This window comes from Lates calcarifer, unplaced genomic scaffold (assembly GCF_001640805.2).
Source record: "Lates calcarifer isolate ASB-BC8 unplaced genomic scaffold, TLL_Latcal_v3 _unitig_1306_quiver_1013, whole genome shotgun sequence".
Lineage (NCBI taxonomy): Eukaryota > Metazoa > Chordata > Actinopteri > Centropomidae > Lates > Lates calcarifer.
This window is the reverse complement of record NW_026115429.1, coordinates 14,968-36,841: the sequence shown is the minus strand read 5'-3', so window position 1 is coordinate 36,841 and position 21,874 is coordinate 14,968. Positions and strand designations below refer to the sequence as shown.

The window sequence follows — 21,874 nt, the reverse complement described above, 5'->3', positions numbered from 1 at the left end:
TCTCCTCCTCCTCCTCCTCTTCTTCTCTCTGTGAAAACACAGTCACAGGTTGTCACTTGTATTTTGATTGGTTCCCTGATTAGTTTTGTTTCTGTCTGTGTTTATCTGCACAGTTTTATGAATCTGGACCCTGGTTTCTCCCTGTCTCCTTCATATATCTAACGACTGAATCATCTTCAGCTCAGTTCACAGTACAGACAGTCTCTTACTCTGTGTCTGAGGATCCAGGTTCATTACTGAAGTTTATAGGAAGTTCTTTGGACCGGTCACTCTTCATAGACAGACAGCTGGATCCTGGAGACTCTGCTCTCAGTCTGTGTTTCTGACCTCTGCAAACACAAACATGTTTTTATTCGTATCACATGAATCAGGGCAGAAAAACCAGGAAGAAACCACTGCAGCATCTGTAACAGGCAGTGACGTCAACACTAAACAGTGTTATAACCAACAGTTTGAAGGTTCACAGGTTTGTAGCAGTTCTCTTACTTTGAGGATCCAGGTTCATTATTGAAGTTTATAGGAAGTTCTTTGGACCGGTCACTCTTCATAGACAGACAGCTGGATCCTGGAGACTCTGCTCTGTCCTCCTCTTCCTCCACACAATCACTCATCTTCTGGACTTCAGTCAGTCTGAGAGGGAAACAGTAACACTGACTGAGACACTCACACACACAAGAATCACACACAGGACTGAGAGAACAGGAAGTAACACACACACAGTGTACAGAGAGTTTACAGTAAAATAAAAGCAGGCAGTTCACCACCTGGTCAGTTTCCTTGGGTTGGCTGTAAAGGTAACATGTTTTATTCATGTTTTTATTCCTCTTGGCCTTCATCCAGTCATCCTGGTGGTTCAACAGGTTGAACAGACACCTGCCCTGTGCTGGTACTCTGCTGATCTGAGCTGCCGCTGCAGGGTGCGCTAACTGTTCAAGAAACGCTTGATTCGATGTTTTAAAACGTCAATATCACAAACGACCACGTTCATTTAATCGTGGGAAACCAAAAGCGTGATCAGGATTAATTATGCAGCCCTACACGGACACGATATTATCTCCTCCTTTTCTCTGTGTCTTTGTTCAGACAGAAGTTCACTCTGTCTCTTCTTCTCTCTACAGTCCACAAGGAGAAACTGACTCAGAGACTTTGACAGTAAAATAATAATAATGTTGTATTAACACTCACCCTGACTCAGCCTTCAGGTTCCTCCTTTTTCTCTGCGCAGTTAAAATGGAGTCTGAATACTTTCACTTTCTGTTCTTGTTTATGTTGTGTGTGTGTGTGTGTGAGAGAGAGAGAGAGAGAGACAGAGAGAGAGAGAGAGAGAGAGAGAGTCCCACATCCTGCTCAATACACTTACATTGGACCTTCGCTGGGACTTCGGCAGTGACCGTTAGTAGAAAAATACTGGACTGGACGATAATGTAGCTTCAGACTGAACCAAGACAAGTCTAAACTTATAGTCTAACACATATTATTCCTTCACTTCACTGAAACTTCAATAAACCAACGGAAGAGCTGACAGACAGAAAAGTCCAACAACAAAGAGGGAAAATAAAAACCAGCTCCAAAGTGACCGTTAACGCTAACGTTACATTTCTTTGCTAACAACGAAAACTTAGCAAGGTTCAGTTTATTCATCCATGAAAACACAGACTGCTGAGATAAAAACCCAGGAACTAAGAAACAACATGAAACTGTAACTGTATACTCCACAATAAGGAAAACAGCTTTAAACCTGTATTATTTTTGGCCACTTGGGGGCAGCACAACACAGACACTCAGTAAACTATCACCTGTAACAACAGCTTGTTTAATCATTGATCTCATGTTGGACTGATTGATGGCTCCTGGTTTCTCCTGTGTTTCTAACATATCAAACAGACTCTCACTCACCTTGTAATGACTCTGTAATAACGTGTCGTCTCAGTAACATGAAGGTGCAGCACCTGGGTGTCAGCTTCAGAGCAGAGCAGCATCTTCTTTGAGACTGGAGGCTTTTGATGACAGCAGCTCTGCACATCAACATCAAGCTGAAGAATTCACTTTTTGTGGGAGGGAGGGAATCTCACACAGCTACCTCAGCTACCTCCACCCTGCTGCTACTGATCAACAAGGAGTTTTCCACACCAAGTTTCCAGCTGGGGGAAGTCAGAAGAGCTCACAGACACTGTGTGCTAGAAAACAGTAGAAACATGAAGTAACAGTCTACACTGAGAAACATTCAGGGATTTACAACACACACACTTTCCTCACATCCACACATCATTGGAACATTTCAGAAAAGACAACAACTTTTTTAGTGTGTTTGATATTTTTAATAATACGCTCTAAAAAGGTTCCAAACAAGATGATTTGAATATTTGTTTCATTCTTTTCTAAGTGCTGGTTAAGGTCTGTGAGAGTGCTTCAGAGTTCACTCATGCATTAAAGGGTTAAACATTGATTCTGTTTAAAGACATTGATTCATTATTGTGTCAGAAAAACCAACTTCTACAAATAACAAACGACTTTCAAACTTTCATACTGTAAAATCATATTCTTTACATTTATTACTGATAGAGTAGAACTGTGTGAGATTACTGAACAGTTCAGATCAGTTCTGTGTTTCAGTCACTGCTGCTTTTCTTTCTTTCCTCTAAATCTGTTAACAGGGTGTTTTTCACCAGCACAGGTCTCAGTGTGAAGGGTTTTCTGCTCTGAGGACACCTGTGGATTTTCCTCTGATCCTCCCTGTGTAGAAGGACAGAGCAGCAGCAGAGTCCAGATACACTGATGATCCTCTGTCAGATCCAGAGGAACACACAGGGATGATGGTGGACTGGACTCTGTGTCTGACAGTGGAGCTGTTCTCAGATCAGTTCAGACTGCAGCACAACATCCTCTTCACTTTCACCTTTAGGAAGATCACCACTCCCACCTGCAGAGAGAGAGTCAGAGCAGAGAGGAGGTGGATCAGTGTTTACAGAGACTCTTCATCAGTCAGTCAGTCAGTGATGCAGAACATCCAGTGTCAGACTTTGTTGAGGAGCCCAATTGCAGATGGAAAGAAACTGTTCTTGTGATGTGAGGTTTTGGTTTTGATGGACCGAAACCTCCTGCCAGTCTTGAAAGTGTGTGTTTGAAAAGTGTGTGACCAGGGTGGGAGGGATCGGCCATGATCTTTCCTGCCCGCCTCAGGGTCCTGGAGAGAAGGCAGGTTACAGCCAATCACCTTCTCAGCAGAAAGAGAAGGTGATACTAACTGTGTGTAGATCAATACTGATCAAACTACTGACCTCACAGTCTCCAGTCTGTAGTCTGGACTCTCTGCAAGATCACAAAGCTGCTTCACATCTGAATCCTTCAGGTCGTTTTCACTCAGGTTCAGTTCTCTCAGATGGGAGGGGTTGGACTTCAGAGCTGAGACCAGAGAAGAACAGCTGATCTCTGACAAACTGCAGAACCACAACCTGAATAAAGAATAAAAGATGTGGATCACTGCAGTGAACAGACATTATTCATGACAACTGACTGAAATGAGCTGAAACTGAAGGAAGAATTCTCAGTCTTAGATTTTCTTGATCCTGCTCCAGGTTCCAGGTTTTTTCCCTTTTTCTTCTTCACCTGCTCCAATCAGCTCCTCCTCCTCGAGGCAGCAAGGACACCTCTGTCTCATCAGCTCCACAGTATTTAAACCTGGCTCTCCACTCCCTCATTGATAGATTCTTCAGTCTGATGTGGTCCGACACCAAGGCTTTCTGCTGTGTATCTTATCATTTTATTATACCTTGTAAATGACCTCGCACTAATTGTTTTCTCCTGTGCCCAAAGATCATTTCCTCTCTGCCTGTCTGACTGCTGCTCATTTCAAACTAAGCCACATCCATCCATAGACTCTTTTAGTGCTGACATTATGATTACGTCACAGTTACCGGATCACCTCAGAGTCGTAGGTCACATCACTGAATCACATTGAATTAGTCCACAAACATTCCTGTGCAATCATGAACACACCTGCAGAGGAGCAGTTAGCTGCCTGGACTAGCTTCCCTGTCGTCAGCAGCAGAGTCGCTGTCACCAGATTGATTGTGTTGAAAAAAAAAAGCAGATATTTTCTGACTTTAAATGTTTGGAGTTGATGTCTGTCAATAGAATTCATTAGAATACATCTCTACAATCCTGTACATGAGCATTCAGGACACAGTTGTAGATTTATATACCCTCAGTTTCTTCTTGTTTCCACTCTTGGTTTCTCTATCAGGGAGGTGTAAATGTCTGGGTCTTCACTGGAGCTAATCCTCTCAGGTCGTCCATCCGTTGAGTCAGTGTGTCTGTGTCGGTCAGTCTGGTCCCACTGGTTAATATGAACTTTTTCTACTAACTCTCCTGGTCATGGAGTCAGTGACTGAACATATTTAGATAAACTCACATTTTCTTCAGCCACTGCTAAAAAACCAGCCAACAAAACGTACCTGCTAGTGTTGGCTAACGTGACGTTAACTTCAGCACTCTGCTGCTCTGTGTCTGCTCACTGCTCATTAACCTCCAGTTAATTCAAGATTCATGTTCTCAACTGATGTGAAGATAAATGAGCTTCAGCTGTGGATTAAAGATATTTAATTTGATCAGTTCTCCAACAGTAACAGACAGTGAACTGACCTCAGAGCCTCCAGTCTACAGTCTGGACTCTGCAGAAAACCACACAGCTTCTTTACTCCTGAATCCTGCAGGTCGTTTTGACTCAGGTTCAGTTCTCTCAGATGGGAGGGGTTGGACTTCAGAGCTGAGACCAGAGAAGAACAGCTGATCTCTGACAAACTGCAGGACCTCAACCTGAATAAAGAATAAAAGATGTGAGTTTAGGAGACAAAGTTCCTGCTTGAAACCATTCAGTGTTTCATCATCTGTTCAGAGTCAGAAAGTCAACAAATGATTCAAAGTAAATCTCCAACATTTTCACTTCCTGCAGTGGTGACCACATTTAACAAACATGATGAGTTTGGTCTGAATCTCTCAGTCAGTTTCTCTTTAGTCTCTTCACTTTATGTCGTGTTGGAACAAGAAAATACTGAAGATATTTGTTCATGTCAGAGTCTGATGGGATTTAAACAGAGAAGGATTTTTCTTCTTCTATTAACGTTTGAAATCTGTAGCTCAACACTGCTCTGCCACAGACACTGGACTAAACCAGAGAAGAAGAAAACAGACTTTACCATTAAGATCCTCAGTGTGGATCAGTATAATATGAGCCTGATGTCTGCAGGTTAGAGTCAACACAACTTTCACATCAGATTCATCTCAGCACAGAAAGAAAATATGGAGTCTGACCTCAGAGTCTCCAGTCTACAGTCTGGACTCTGCAGAAAACCACACAGCTCCTTCACTCCTGAATCCTTCAGGTCGTTGTAGCTCAGGTTCAGATCTCTCAGATGGGAGGGGTTGGACTTCAGAGCTGAGGCCAGAGAAGAACAGCTGATCTCTGACAAACTGCAGTCAACCAACCTGAATAAAGAATAAAAGATGTGAGTTTAGGAGACAAAGTTCCTGCTTGAAACCATTCAGTGTTTCATCATCTGTTCAGAGCTGAACAAGGTTTAGAATGAACAAGTTTAGAAACTGGAAACTCCAAACACCTGAACCAACAGGATGCAGGTTAAAAACAGTCAGAGACACAAAGAGAAACACAGCTCTCATTAATATTAATGACAACATGCTGCTGCTTCAATAAAGACGTAGTGACTTCAGCTCTTAAACTCTGCAGCTCCACCACAGGCTCCATCTACAAACTCAGGCTGTGCAGACACATTTATCTGAGATTCAACTAAAGATCCTCAAGTTTTCAAAGAGAACAAACATGTCAGAAGAAAACAGACTTTACCATTAAGATCCTCAGTGTGGATCAGTATAATATGAGCCTGATGTCTGCAGGTTAGAGTCAACACAACTTTCACATCAGATTCATCTCAGCACAGAAATAAAATATGGAGTCTGACCTCAGAGTCTCCAGTCTACAGTCTGGACTCTGCAGAAAACCACACAGCTCCTTCACTCCTGAATCATACAGGTTGTTTCCACTCAGGATCAGTTCTCTCAGATGGGAGGGGTTGGACTTCAGAGCTGAGACCAGAGAAGAACAGCTGATCTCTGACAAACTGCAGGACCTCAACCTGAATAAAGAATAAAAGATGTGGATCAAATCATTGATAATCAATCAGATCTGTCCTGATCAATGATGTTTAGTCTAAAATGAGTAGAGTGACTTTGTCCTTCTGTTATTGTGGATCATCATAATGTCAGCCTTCTACAGACATCATCCAAATGTCAGCTCAACATTCAGACACCTGTTCATGTCAACACTGATTCAGAACCTGCTGCTGACCTTAGTCAGTGAACTGACCTCAGAGTCTCCAGTTTACAGTTTGGACTCTTTAGTCCATCAGACAGGATCTTCACTCCTGAATCCTTCAGGTATTTGTTTCCACTCAGGTCCAGTTCTGTCAGATGGGAGGGGTTGGACTTCAGAGCTGAGGCCACGACTTCACAGTGAGTCTCTGAGAGTCCACAATCGAGTCTGTGATCAGAGAAAATATCAAATCTGTTACAATAAAATCAGTTTGTTATGAAAATAAACTCAATACATCTGATGATAAAACATGTTATAATGTGATGAACATCTGTGGTTCAGTTCATCTTATTGTGTTTGACATGAGACAATAATTCTCATCTCTCTCTCTCAGACCTGCAGAGTTTTCATGAGAATCTTTGTTTGTTTTAATCTGACAGATGAAAGAAGGGAAAGTGGCGTCACATTTAGACTTAATAATGTCCTCCAGATGTTTTTACTTTCCAATGGAAAGTAAAATGGCAATGGACCTTTATTCAAATTCAGTAATAATATCTCATAGTCCTGGGTTCAGCATTTGAATAAATTTGAAGTGATTTATGAAGTGGATCGGTGTGATCCATTCCAGCCAATCACGGCGTTAGTGGTTGTGCACATGAGGTGAAAGGTTATAAAGGCGGCAATGGGAGAATTCAAGTCTATGCTAACGCTACAGAGCAGAGACTGGGTAATGTCAGATAAACAGAGGAAAATAAAAAAAAGAAAGAAAGGCTGTGACAGAAACAGCAGGACAATGTTGTTTGTCCTGTTTGTTTGTGGTGTAATGTTAGTTAGACAAGGAGAGTTGTGAGTATCACTGTCTGCAGCTACTGTGCTGCGCTGAGAAACCAAATCTTCTGTTCTGCATGTTAGCTTCACTGCAGCTAATGTAACACACAACTTAAGTGTTGTGTCATTCGCTCTGTATTGTGATATTTATCCTTAAAAAGTTTGTGAGTTTTTCTAGACACAGCTAACTCTAAGACCTGAAAACAAAAGTTTGCAAGCACAGTGGGATTGATGCATGATTTAAAATGCTCTGCCAAGTGAAGTTACCTTCTTTGTTTACTATGATAGAAATCTACAGGTCTGTCTTCAGTCATAGTAGTCCTGTAAAAACAATCTAAACCACAAACTGTGTTTATGTCATTCCATTGGTGATGTTTTATAAAACATTTATTTTGCTTCAGCTATGAAAAAGCGCACACACTCGATTCCACCGTTTTCCTCCTCTTTTGTCAATTTTTAGTGTCTGTTTCCATGGCGATGTACGTCTGTAAATTTGAGGGGCGGAGCTTCTGAATGAGCACTTCATGGAGGGGTGTGTTTGTTTAGCTGTGTAATTTTTAATATTAACAGTCTTTCTCCAGGATGCCTTATTCTGCCTTCAACAGACTCTGACTCAAGTGACATCACTTGAGGACATTTATCAGACTTCACTCAGCTCCTCTGGAAACACTAAAGACTTTATACTGCTGTTTTCTCAGTTACAGTCGAACTCCCCAACACCTGGAAACACACTGAGGTGGAAGATCAGTGGAGTTCACCTTCAATTAGTTTTATAGGTTTGACTTGAACTAAAATAACATAAATAGATGGTTAACAGATAAACATAGACTCTGACAACAAACAAAACAACTGATAAATCTACACTGCACAGTAATTAAAACAGCTCAAGAAAATACCACAACTGTGATTTTTGCAAAGTAAAACTGATGATTGATGAGAATAATTTAATTCTGTGTATCTGAAGAACTAAACTACTGATCTCCACTGACTGATGATGTTAATGATCATGTCTGGACTCACCGAGCCTTCCTGCAGTTCCTCACAGCTGGGATCAGTCTCCGTCGTCCCTCCACTGACGTTTTGAACTTCTTCAGGTCCAACTCATCCAGAACCTCCTCTGACATCTGCAGCATGTAGGCCAGAGCTGAGCACTGGATCTCAGAGAGTTCCTTCTTTGATCTGTTCTCTGACTTCAGGAACTCTTGGATCTCCTGATGGACTGAGTGGTCGTTCATCTCCATCAGACAGTGGAAGATGTTGATGCTTCTGTCAGGAGACATTTTTGTCTTCTTCATCTCCTTCAGGTTGTTGATGGCTCTCTGGATGATTTCTGGACTGTTCTCTGTCTGACCCAGCAGACCTCCTAAGAGTCTCTGGTTGGACTCCAGAGAGAGGCCATGAAGGAAGCGAACAAACAGGTCCAGGTGGCCATTTTTACTTTGAAGAGATTTCTCCATGACTCTCCTCAGGAAGACATCCAGAGATGAGTCACTGTGGTCTTTCCCCAGGAACTTCTTCAGTACCTGTGTGTTCCTGTTGGTGAAACAGTGGAACATGTAGACTGCAGCCAGAAACTCCTGAACGCTCAGATGAACAAAGCAGTAGACTGTTTTCTGGAAGATCACACTCTCTCTTTTGAAGATCTCTGTACAAACTCCTGAGTACACCAAGGCCTCTGTCACATCAAGACCACACTGCTCCAGGTCTTCTTGGTAGAACATGATGTTTCCTTTCTCCAGATGTTCAAACGCCAGCCTCCCCAGCTTCAGAAGAACTTCCCTGTCAGCCTCCGTCAGCTCCTGTGGACTCGTCTCATGTCCCTCATGGTACTTGTTCTTCTTCCTCTTTGTCTGAACCAGCAGGAAGTGTGAGAACAGGTCAGTCAGGGTCTTGGGCAGCTCTCCTCTCTGCTCTGTAGTCAAAATGTGCTCCAGAACTGTAGCAGTGATCCAGCAGAAGACTGGGACTCCACACATGATGTGGAGGCTCCTGGAGGTCTTGATGTGTGAGATGGTTCTGTTGGACAGCTCTTCATCACTGGATCTCCTCCTGAAGTACTCCTCCTTCTGTGGGTCAGTGAAGCCTCGTACTTCTGTTACCCTGTCAACACATGAAGGAGGGATCTGATTGGCCGCTGCAGGTCTGGAAGTTATCCAGACCAGAGCCGAGGGAAGCAGATTCCCCTGGATGAGGTTTGTCAGCAGCTGGTTGACTGATGACTTCTGTGTGACGTCAGACACAACCTTCCTGTTGTTGAAATCCAGTGAAAGTCTGCTTTCATCCAGGCCGTCAAAGATGAACAGAACTTTACAGACAGCCAGCTTCTCTGCTGTGACCTTCTGTAATGTTGGATGGAAAACATGGAGCAGCGTGAGAAGACTGTACTGCTCATCTCTGATCAGGTTCAGCTCCCTGAACGAAAGCAGAACCAGCAGACTGACATCTTGGTTTTCCAAGCCCTCTGCCCAGTCCAGAGTGAACTTCTGCACTGAGAAGGTTTTTCCAACACCAGCGACGCCGTTGGTCAGAACCACTCTGATGTGTCTCTGTTGGTCAGGTAAGGCTTTAAAGATGTCCTGGCACCTGATTGGAGTGTCATGGAGGGTCTTCTTCTTGGAAGCTGTCTCCAGCTGCCTCACCTCATGTTGGGTATTAACCTCTTCACTCTGTCCCTCTGTGATGTAGAGCTCAGTGTAGATCCTGTTGAGGAGGGTTCTACTTCCTGTTCCATCAGTTCCTTCAGTCACACGTTCACATCTCCTCCTCAGACTGATCTGATGTTCATCTAAAACCTCCTGCAGACCACTATCTGCTCAAAGACAACAGATATCCATTCAGTAAGTCAAGAATTATTAGGTATTGTAACAAAGAGAAATGGACGTATCCCCAGTCTTACTTTGTACAGTGCTGGTCTGACTGGCTGTCTGCAGTCCAGGTCCTGGTCTGGATCTTTGTCCACATTGGGGACAGGAGGAGTCTCCTGATGAACCAGACTGGTCCCAGTCTGAGGTGATGCACTGTCTGCAGAACCAGTGTCCACAGCTGGTAGAGACTGGATCCTTCAGGACGTCCTGACACAAAGAACAGCAGGACAGCTGCTGCTCCTCACAAACACCACTCCTCCTCTTCCTCTTTCTGTGGAGACATTTTTAATTAAATTTAAAATGTAAAATTTCATTTAAAGTTCAGCATTTAAAAAAAAAGTTTTTATAAATCTGGTGTCTCCGTCTCCTTCACATATGTCTAATAACTGAATCATCTTCAGTTCAGTTCACAGTAGAGACAGTCTCTTACTTTGTGTCTGAGGGTCCAGGTTCATTACTGAAGTTTATAGGTTCATCTTTGGACCAGTGACTCTTCATTGACAGACAGCTGGATCCTGGAGACTCTGCTCTCAGTCTGTGTTTCTGAACTCTGCAAACACAAACATGTTTTTATTTTATCACATCAAACATTTCCAGAAGAACCAGGAAGAAACCACTGCAGCATCTGTAACAGGTTCACAGGTTTGTAGTTCTCTTACTTTGAGAGTCCAGGTTCATTACTGAACTCTTGAGGTTCATCTTTGGACCAGTCACTCTTCATAGACAGACAGCTGGATCCTGGAGACTCTGCTCTGTCCTCCTCTTCCTCCACACAATCACTCATCTTCTGGACTTCAGTCAGTCTGAGAGGGAAACAGTAACACTGACTGAGACTCACACACACAAGAATCACACACAGGACTGAGAGAACAGGAAGTAACACACACAGTGTACAGAGAGTTTACAGTAAAATAAAAGCAGGCAGTTCACCACCTGGTCAGTTTCCTTGGGTTGGCTGTAAAGGTAACATGTTTTATTCATGTTTTTATTCCTCTTGGCCTTCATCCAGTCATCCTGGTGGTTCAACAGGTTGAACAGACACCTGCCCTGTGCTGGTACTCTGCTGATCTGAGCTGCCGCTGCAGGGTGCGCTAACTGTTAGTTCAAGAAACGCTTGATTCGATGTTTTAAAACGTCAATATCACAAACGACCACGTTCATTTAATCGTGGGAAACCAAAAGCGTGATCAGGATTAATTATGCAGCCCTACACGGACACGATATTATCTCCTCCTTTTCTCTGTGTCTTTGTTCAGACAGAAGTTCACTCTGTCTCTTCTTCTCTCTACAGTCCACAGGGAGAAACTGACTCAGAGACTTTGACAGTAAAATAATAATAATGTTGTATTAACACTCACCCTGACTCAGCCTTCAGTTTCTCTCCTTCTGCTCTGAGCAGGTAAAATGGAGTCTGAACACTTTCACTTTCTGTTCTTGTTTATGTTGTGTGTGTGTGTGTGTGTGTGAGAGAGAGAGAGAGAGAGAGAGAGAGAGAGAGAGAGAGAGAGAGAGAGTCCCACATCCTGCTCAATACACTTACATTGGACCTTCGCTGGGACTTCGGCAGTGACCGTTAGTAGAAAAATACTGGACTGGACGATAATGTAGCTTCAGACTGAACCAAGACAAGTCTAAACTTATAGTCTAACACATATTATTCCTTCACTTCACTGAAACTTCAATAAACCAACGGAAGAGCTGACAGACAGAAAAGTCCAACAACAAAGAGGGAAAATAAAAACCAGCTCCAAAGTGACCGTTAACGCTAACGTTACATTTCTTTGCTAACAACGAAAACTTAGCAAGGTTCAGTTTATTCATCCATGAAAACACAGACTGCTGAGATAAAAACCCAGGAACTAAGAAACAACATGAAACTGGAACTGTATACTCCACAATAAGGAAAACAGCTTTAAACCTGTATTATTTTTGGCCACTTGGGGGCAGCACAACACAGACACTCAGTAAACTATCACCTGTAACAACAGCTTGTTTAATCATTGATCTCATGTTGGACTGATTGATGGCTCCTGGTTTCTCCTGTGTTTCTAACATATCAAACAGACTCTCACTCACCTTGTAATGACTCTGTAATAACGTGTCGTCTCAGTAACATGAAGGTGCAGCACCTGGGTGTCAGCTTCAGAGCAGAGCAGCATCTTCTTTGAGACTGGAGGCTTTTGATGACAGCAGCTCTGCAAATCAACATCAAGCTGAAGAATTCACTTTTTGTGGGAGGGAGGGAATCTCACACAGCTACCTCAGCTACCTCCACCCTGCTGCTACTGATCAACAAGGAGTTTTCCACACCAAGTTTCCAGCTGGGGGAAGTCAGAAGAGCTCACAGACACTGTGTGCTAGAAAACAGTAGAAACATGAAGTAACAGTCTACACTGAGAAACATTCAGGGATTTACAACACACACACTTTCCTCACATCCACACATCATTGGAACATTTCAGAAAAGACAACAACTTTTTTAGTGTGTTTGATATTTTTAATAATACGCTCTAAAAAGGTTCCAAACAAGATGATTTGAATATTTGTTTCATTCTTTTCTAAGTGCTGGTTAAGGTCTGTGAGAGTGCTTCAGAGTTCACTCATGCATTAAAGGGTTAAACATTGATTCTGTTTAAAGACATTGATTCATTATTGTGTCAGAAAAACCAACTTCTACAAATAACAACAACTTTCAAACTTTCATACTGTAAAATCATATTCTTTACATTTATTACTGATAGAGTAGAACTGTGTGAGATTACTGAACAGTTCAGATCAGTTCTGTGTTTCAGTCACTGCTGCTTTTCTTTCTTTCCTCTAAATCTGTTAACAGGGTGTTTTTCACCAGCACAGGTCTCAGTGTGAAGGGTTTTCTGCTCTGAGGACACCTGTGGATTTTCCTCTGATCCTCCCTGTGTAGAAGGACAGAGCAGCAGCAGAGTCCAGATACACTGATGATCCTCTGTCAGATCCAGAGGAACACACAGGGATGATGGTGGACTGGACTCTGTGTCTGACAGTGGAGCTGTTCTCAGATCAGTTCAGACTGCAGCACAACATCCTCTTCACTTTCACCTTTAGGGAGATCACCACTCCCACCTGCAGAGAGAGAGTCAGAGCAGAGAGGAGGTGGATCAGTGTTTACAGAGACTCTTCATCAGTCAGTCAGTGATGCAGAACATCCAGTGTCAGACTTTGTTGAGGAGCCCAATTGCAGATGGAAAGAAACTGTTCTTGTGATGTGAGGTTTTGGTTTTGATGGACCGAAACCTCCTGCCAGTCTTGAAAGTGTGTGTTTGAAAAGTGTGTGACCAGGGTGGGAGGGATCGGCCATGATCTTTCCTGCCCGCCTCAGGGTCCTGAAGAGAAGGCAGGTTACAGCCGATCACCTTCTCAGCAGAAAGAGAAGGTGATACTAACTGTGTGTAGATCAATACTGATCAAACTACTGACCTCACAGTCTCCAGTCTGTAGTCTGGACTCTCTGCAAGATCACAAAGCTGCTTCACATCTGAATCCTTCAGGTCGTTTTCACTCAGGTTCAGTTCTCTCAGATGGGAGGGGTTGGACTTCAGAGCTGAGACCAGAGAAGAACAGCTGATCTTTGACAAACTGCAGTTCTTCAACCTGAATAAAGAATAAAAGATGTGGATCACTGCAGTGAACAGACATTATTCATGACAACTGACTGAAATGAGCTGAAACTGAAGGAAGAATTCTCAGTCTTAGATTTTCTTGATCCTGCTCCAGGTTCCAGGTTTTTTCCCTTTTTCTTCTTCACCTGCTCCAATCAGCTCCTCCTCCTCGAGGCAGCAAGGACACCTCTGTCTCATCAGCTCCACAGTATTTAAACCTGGCTCTCCACTCCCTCATTGATAGATTCTTCAGTCTGATGTGGTCCGACACCAAGGCTTTCTGCTGTGTATCTTATCATTTTATTATACCTTGTAAATGACCTCGCACTAATTGTTTTCTCCTGTGCCCAAAGATCATTTCCTCTCTGCCTGTCTGACTGCTGCTCATTTCAAACTAAGCCACATCCATCCATAGACTCTTTTAGTGCTGACATTATGATTACGTCACAGTTACCGGATCACCTCAGAGTCGTAGGTCACATCACTGAATCACACTGAATTAGTCCACAAACATTCCTGTGCAATCATGAACACACCTGCAGAGGAGCAGTTAGCTGCCTGGACTAGCTTCCCTGTCGTCAGCAGCAGAGTCACTGTCACCAGATTGATTGTGTTGAAAAAAAAAAAAGCAGATATTTTCTGACTTTAAATGTTTGGAGTTGATGTCTGTCAATAGAATTCATTAGAATACATCTATACAATCCTGTACATGAGCATTCAGGACACAGTTGTAGATTTATATACCCTCAGTTTCTTCTTGTTTCCACTCTTGGTTTCTCTATCAGGGAGGTGTAAATGTCTGGGTCTTCACTGGAGCTAATCCTCTCAGGTCGTCCATCCGTTGAGTCAGTGTGTCTGTGTCGGTCAGTCTGGTCCCACTGGTTAATATGAACTTTTTCTACTAACTCTCCTGGTCATGGAGTCAGTGACTGAACATATTTAGATAAACTCACATTTTCTTCAGCCACAGCTAAAAAACCAGCCAACAAAACGTACCTGCTAGTGTTGGCTAACGTGACGTTTTGCCTCCAAACTTCAGCACTCTGCTGCTCTGTGTCTGCTCACTGCTCATTAACCTCCAGTTAATTCAAGATTCATGTTCTCAACTGATGTGAAGATAAATGAGCTTAAGCTGTGGATTAAAGACATTTAATTTGATAAGTTCAGACAGACAGTGAACTGACCTCAGAGCCTCCAGTCTACAGTCTGGACTCTTCAGAAAACCACACAGCTTCTTTACTCCTGAATCCTTCAGGTCGTTTTCACTCAGGTTCAGTTCTCTCAGATGGGAGGGGTTGGACTTCAGAGCTGAGACCAGAGAAGAACAGCTGATCTCTGACAAACTGCAGTTCATCAACCTGAATAAAGAATAAAAGATGTGAGTTTAGGAGACAAAGTTCCTGCTTGAAACCATTCAGTGTTTCATCATCTGTTCAGAGTCAGAAAGTCAACAAATGATTCAAAGTAAATCTCCAACATTGTCACTTCCTGCAGTGGTGACCACATTTAACAAACATGATGAGTTTGGTCTGAATCTCTCAGTCAGTTTCTCTTTAGTCTCATCACTTTATGTCGTGTTGGAACAAGAAAATACTGAAGATATTTGTTCATGTCAGAGTCTGATGGGATTTAAACAAAGAAGGATTTTTCTTCTTCTATTAACATTTGAAATCTGTAGCTCAGCACTGCTCTGCCACAGACACTGGACTAAACCAGAGAAGAAGAAAACAGACTTTACCATTAAGATCCTCAGTGTGGATCAGTATAATATGAGCCTGATGTCTGCAGGTTAGAGTCAACACAACTTTCACATCAGATTCATCTCAGCACAGAAATAAAATATGGAGTCTGACCTCAGAGTCTCCAGTCTACAGTCTGGACTCTGCAGAAAACCACACAGCTTCTTCACTCCTGAATCCTGCAGGTCGTTGTAGCTCAGGTTCAGATCTCTCAGATGGGAGGGGTTGGACTTCAGAGCTGAGACCAGAGAAGAACAGCTGATCTCTGACAAACTGCAGCACCTCAACCTGAATAAAGAATAAAAGATGTGAGTTTAGGAGACAAAGTTCCTGCTTGAATCCATTCAGTGTTTCATCATCTGTTCAGAGCTGAAGAAGGTTTAGAATGAACAAGTTTAGAAAGTGGAAACTCCAAACACCTGAACCAACAGGATGCAGGTTAAAAACAGTCAGAGACACAAAGAGAAACCAGCTCTCATTAATATTAATGACAACATGCTGCTGCTTCAATAAAGACGTAGTGACTTCAGCTCTTAAACTCTGCAGCTCCACCACAGGCTCCATCTATACAAACTCAGGCTGTGCAGACACATTGATCTGAGATTCAACTAAAGATCTTCAAGTTTTCAAAGAGAACAAACATGTCAGACTGAACTCTGGAGAAAATAAGAAGAAATATGTATAAAATTATCTATTACATCAAACGGCAGAGACACAAAAACATAAAAACAACATACACAACAATATTTAATGTATTAAAACATATTTTAAGTGTTGAAACAAAGAGATATAGAACTTGTTATTATGACATTGTAAATAATCCAATTTATGTTTTATCCTTTGAAAGAAGTTAAATAATTATTCTGTTATCTTTATTCTATGTTTCCATCCTGGTTTTAAGCTTATACGGTCTTATTTCTCATTTTGATTATAAGGGCTTTTATTTTGAAAAGATTCCGCTGTAAACAAACAGTACTGTGACAGACAGAAACGCTGAATGGAGAATATTAAAAGGAAATGTTTCATGTATTAACAACCCTCCGAAGAGGCACAAGGTTAGTATTTGTTGCTATGGTGTAATGTTAAGATATTATCTGTGTCTTCAGTCAGATTTGAACTCTGTTAACTTTCTTTGTATAATTGTTTAATTAAGTTAGCTTTAGCTAAATATGAGCTATTGTTAAGCTATGTTTCTGCAGTGAGACTGTAGAAATTAGCTAACATGTCCTATATTGTTGTTTTGTGTTTGTAACCAGCTCTTACGTTGGTTTTGGGATTTTCATTAAAACCTGAGATCATCAGTTCAAGTGTGAGACCATCTTTCAGTGGGATATGCTACAGACGTCTTTGGTTCAAATATTTCAGTCAGTACAAACATTACAGAGCCTTAGAAAAGTGTTGGAACCATCAGATACTGATTATAGACAGAAAGAAAATATGGAGTCTGACCAGAGAGTCTCCAGTCTACAGTCTGGACTCTGCAGAAAACCACACAGCTTCTTTACTCCTGAATCCTGCAGCTTGTTTTGACTCAGGTCCAGATCTCTCAGATGGGAGGGGTTGGACTTCAGAGCTGAGGCCAGAGAAGAACAGCTGATCTCTGACAAACTGCAGTTCATCAACCTGAATAAAGAATAAAAGATGTAGATCAAATCATTGATAATCAATCAGATCTGTCCTGATCAATGATCTTTAGTCTAAAATGACTGAGCACAGTTGTATAATTATGAACCTGCTGAGTTTTCAAGAGACCAGGAACAGACCAGAGTCAGAGGAAATAACGGGAGAGAGACAGAGCTGTGGTGTGAGGAGAATGACTGGACGGCATTAGCTAACATTAGCTAACAACAGCTAACAACAGCTAACAACAGCTAACAATGACTAACGCTGCGTCCACATCACAACATCATAAAGTTTCACATCATATCAGGATTTAACTAAACTAGCACTGGTCGTCTGCTCCTGGCAGCAGTATTGATAGTTACCTGTTACAGACACTGATTAGTGAGTATCCACTTGTATCAGTCATGTCTCGTACTGCATAATATAACTCCTCACTACGCTCATGGTGCTGTACCACCACAGAGAGAGAGAGAGAGAGAGAGAGAGAGAGAGAGAGAGAGAGAGAGAGAGAGAGAGAGAGAGAGAGAGAGAGTCACTTGCTTCCTGTTGTTGAAAACGTGATGCTGACTAATTTGAAGTTAGCAAACATTAGAAAACAGGACTCATTGAGCAGAGGGTCTGTGACGATGGCAGAACCAGAAGCTGCTAACAGCGGCCTGGTGCAACATCTGAGTGGATCACAGGAACCACTCCAGCAACAAGTCTCACACAGTTCTGGGCTCTACATCCCATCTTTATCACATCCCCAGAGACACAATCCTCCTGTCTGAACCCACTGTTTAAAACAACGTCTACGTCACAGATGCAGCAGCACAGCCTCTTTTCCTGACAGGAAAATAGTGACTTGATGTCCTGACAGGCTGGAGTCTGTGCAGCCTGCACCACACACAATAATTCAGCACCATCACACATGGATCTTACACTGTCCAACGACAGAGAAAACACCACATAACTGCTCAAACTCTCCATCACCTGCTCCTGCACATTGTTAGAGTCAGTGACACTGACTCCCCTCTGTGATATAATATGATGCAATGTTGAAAACAAGGTGTTTTTAGGAGCTGAGCTGAAAACAGGCTCCTTTTTCAGCCTTTATGTCCTAAAACATAGAAACTCTTCAATTCACTTTTCAACTGGTCATTTTCACACAATGTTAAGAAGAAATCTCTACAAAACATTAACCTGTGAGTTACTGTTTAAAATAAAAAAAACATTTGTTAAATCAGTCACAGATTTTTCTGTGGAAGTCTTTCATAGAGTTAAAAAATACTTGTCAGACTTAATTTAACAAGAGAAGAGTTAAAGAACCATAATGTTCAGTTGTGTATTAAAGATATAAGATCTCCAACAGTAACAGACAGTGAACTGACCTCAGAGTCTCCAGTCTACAGTCTGGACTCTGCAGAAAACCACACAGCTTCTTCACTCCTGAATCCTGCAGCTTCTTGTCTCTCAGGTCCAGTTCTCTCAGCTGGGAGGGGTTGGACTTCAGAGCTGACAACCTGTCGTCCTTCAGTCTGAATAAAGAATAAAAGATGTGGATCAAATCATTGATAATCAATCAGATCTGTCCTGATCAATGATGTTTAGTCTAAAATGAGTAGAGTGACTTTGTCCTTCTGTTATTGTGGATCATCATAATGTCAGCCTTCTACAGACATCATCCAAATGTCAGCTCAACATTCAGACACCTGTTCAGGTGTGTTCAGGAACATGCTCAGCAGAAATGTTAAATAAATACAATCTGCAGTTCATGGACAGTGAGCTCCTTTAAACCTTTTGTCCTCAACACATTTAACAATAAATCACAGTAAATGTTCTGAGTGACGACAAACTGTTGAAACACACACAAACATGTCTTACATCAGATGTGAGGACATTCATTGATGGACTTCATTTCCCAGCCCCTTACCCTGACCACAGCCATCAGGACTAAATGTCTAACCCCAAACAAACCTGATTCTAGCTTGAACCCTGAAATCCAGTCTTAACCCTCAAACAGCCATTTACATTTATGACGACCGAGCAAAATGTCCTCACAGTGATGTTTCAAACCAACCTCTGTCCACACAAACACACACACAGAACACACCTCAAACGTCTACAACTGGAGCTATGATTTCATCTCTCTGTCCCTGTGTGTGTGTGTGTGTGTGTGTGTGTGTGTGTGTGTGAAATTGCTGTAATCTTAGGAAAGAGTTAAACTTGACAAGTGTTCTACATTTTAAACCAAAGTCCAATTTTTCTGATATTTTACACACAATTAAAAAATACTCGTCAGACTTGTGTTAACGAGGGAAGAGTTAGAGAACCATAATGTTCAGTTGTGTATTAAAGATATAAGATCTACAACAGTAACAGACAGTGAACTGACCCCAGAGTCTCCAGTCTACAGTCTGGACTCTGCACAAGATCTAACAGCTCCTTCACATCTGAATCCTGCAGGTTGTTTTCACTCAGGTCCAGTTCTGTCAGATGGGAGGGGTTGGACTTCAGAGCTGAGACCAGAGAAGAACAGCTGATCTCTGACAAACTGCAGTTCCACAACCTGAATAAAGAATAAAAGATGTGGATCAAATCATTGATAATCAATCAGATCTGTCCTGATCAATGATGTTTAGTCTAAAATGAGTAGAGTGACTTTGTCCTTCTGTTATTGTGGATCATCATAATGTCAGCCTTCTACAGACATCATCCAAATGTCAGCTCAACATTCAGACACCTGTTCATGTCAACACTGATTCAGAACCTGCTGCTGACCTCAGTCAGTGAACTGACCTCAGAGTCTCCAGTTTACAGTTTGGACTCTTTAGTCCATCAGACAGGATCTTCACTCCTGAATCCTTCAGGTTACTGTTTCTACTCAGGTCCAGATGTCTCAGATGGGAGGGGTTGGACTTCAGAGCTGAGGCCAGAGAAGAACAGCTGATCTCTGACAAACTGCAGTTCCACAACCTGAATAAAGAATAAAAGATGTGAGTTTAGGAGACAAAGTTCCTGCTTGAAACAATTCAGGGTTTCATCATCTGTCTCTTTCTTTGTATAATTGTTTAATTAAGTTAGCTTTAGCTAAATATGAGCTATTGTTAAGCTATGTTTCTGCAGTGAGACTGTGGAAATTAGCTAATGTGTCATATATTGTTGTTTTGTGTTTGTAACCAGCTCTTATGTTCGTTTTGGGATTTTCATTAAAACCTGAGATCATCAGTTCAAGTGTGAGACCATCTTTCAGTGGGATATGCTACAGACATCTTTGGTTCAAATATTTCAGTCACTACAAACATTACAGAGCCTTAGAAAAGTGTTGGAACCATCAGATACTGATTTTAGACAGAAATAAAATATGGAGTCTGACCAGAGAGTCTCCAGTCTACAGTCTGGACTCTGCAGAAAACCACACAGCTCCTTCACTCCTGAATCCTGCAGCTTGTTTTGACTCAGGTTCAGTATTCTCAGATGGGAGGGGTTGGACTTCAGAGCTGAGGCCAGAGAAGAACAGCTGATCTCTGACAAACTGCAGTTCCACAACCTGAATAAAGAATAAAAGATGTGAGTTTAGGAGACAAAGTTCCTGCTTGAAACCATTCAGTGTTTCATCATCTGTTCAGAGCTGAAGAAGGTTTAGAATGAACAAGTTTAGAAACTGGAAACTCCAAACACCTGAACCAACAGGATGCAGCTTAAAAACAGTCAGAGACACAAAGAGAAACCAGCTCTCATTAATATTAATGACAACATGCTGCTGCTTCAATAAAGACGTAGTGACTTCAGCTCTTAAACTCTGCAGCTCCACCACAGGCTCCATCTATACAAACTCAGACTGTGCAGACACATTTATCTGAGATTCAACTAAAGATCCTCAAGTTTTCAAAGATAACAAACATGTCAGAAGAAAACAGACTTTACCATTAAGATCCTCAGTGTGGATCAGTATAATATGAGCCTGATGTCTGCAGGTTAGAGTCAACACAACTTTCACATCAGATTCATCTCAGCACAGAAAGAAAATATGGAGTCTGACCTCAGAGTCTCCAGTCTACAGTCTGGACTCTGCAGAAAACCACACAGCTCCTTCACTCCTGAATCCTGCAGGTAGTTGTAGTTCAGGTCCAGTTCTCTCAGATGGGAGGGGTTGGACTTCAGAGCTGAGACCAGAGAAGAACAGCTGATCTCTGACAAACTGCAGGACCACAACCTGAATAAAGAATCAAAGATGTGGATCAAATCATTGATAATCAATCAGATCTGTCCTGATCAATGATGTTTAGTCTAAAATGAGTAGAGTGACTTTGTCCTTCTGTTATTGTGGATCATCATAATGTCAGCCTTCTACAGACATCATCCAAATGTCAGCTCAACATTCAGACACCTGTTCATGTCAACACTGATTCAGAACCTGCTGCTGACCTCAGTCAGTGAACTGACCTCAGAGTCTCCAGTTTACAGTTTGGACTCTTTAGTCCATCAGACAGGATCTTCACTCCTGAATCCTGCAGGTTACTGTTTCCACTCAGGTCCAGTTCTGTCAGATGGGAGGGGTTGGACTTCAGAGCTGAGGCCACGACTTCACAGTGAGTCTCTGAGAGTCCACAATCAGCGAGTCTGTGATCAGAGAAAATATCAAATCTGTTACAATAAAATCAGACAAGTTGTCTTTTTCTCTGAGCATTTTAGAAACTTCATCAGCACAAACACATTAAACAAACTCACACAGCTTTGTTGTTTTCACATCAGAAAAACACAACATTGATGTCTGGTGTGTATAAGACGACTGAATTCTTCCAGTCTGATCTTATATATTCAGACCTCAGTTCTTGGCTGAAGCTGCATTTCCTGATGCTGCTCTCCTCTACACCAACA

At 42.1% G+C, this 21,874-nt stretch overlaps 1 protein-coding gene and 1 long non-coding RNA gene across 37 annotated transcripts in view; one reads left to right on the top strand and one right to left on the bottom strand.

Moving 5' to 3' along the window:
* The window catches only part of LOC108888236 (NACHT, LRR and PYD domains-containing protein 12), a 32,514-nt gene that overhangs the window by 6,239 nt on the left and 4,401 nt on the right, over positions 1-21,874 (bottom strand). For 5 of the 36 annotated variants that reach the window (XM_051067215.1, XM_051067228.1, XM_051067222.1 and 2 more), the window contains exons 5-15: positions 21,440-21,616; positions 21,036-21,209; positions 20,370-20,543; positions 19,793-19,969; positions 19,389-19,562; positions 18,385-18,531; positions 16,841-17,014; positions 15,506-15,679; positions 14,837-15,010; positions 5,976-6,149; positions 5,311-5,484 (exon numbers count right to left, since the gene is read on the bottom strand). In XM_051067215.1, coding sequence (XP_050923172.1) covers positions 5,311-5,484; positions 5,976-6,149; positions 14,837-15,010; positions 15,506-15,679; positions 16,841-17,014; positions 18,385-18,531; positions 19,389-19,562; positions 19,793-19,969; positions 20,370-20,543; positions 21,036-21,209; positions 21,440-21,616 — 1,893 coding nt within the window. Of the gene's footprint in view, positions 1-2,295; positions 2,921-3,278; positions 3,453-4,641; positions 4,816-5,310; positions 5,485-5,975; positions 6,150-12,492; positions 13,117-13,470; positions 13,645-14,836; positions 15,011-15,505; positions 15,680-16,840; positions 17,015-18,384; positions 18,532-19,388; positions 19,563-19,792; positions 19,970-20,369; positions 20,544-21,035; positions 21,210-21,439; positions 21,617-21,874 lie in introns of those variants that run through there. The other 31 variants (XM_051067205.1, XM_051067218.1, XM_051067217.1 and 28 more) reach the window with 26 other exon arrangements.
* LOC127139335 (uncharacterized) lies at positions 692-2,668 on the top strand. The gene is made up of 2 exons (XR_007809518.1): positions 692-794; positions 1,931-2,668. It is a non-coding gene; the product is annotated as an uncharacterized LOC127139335 (long non-coding RNA).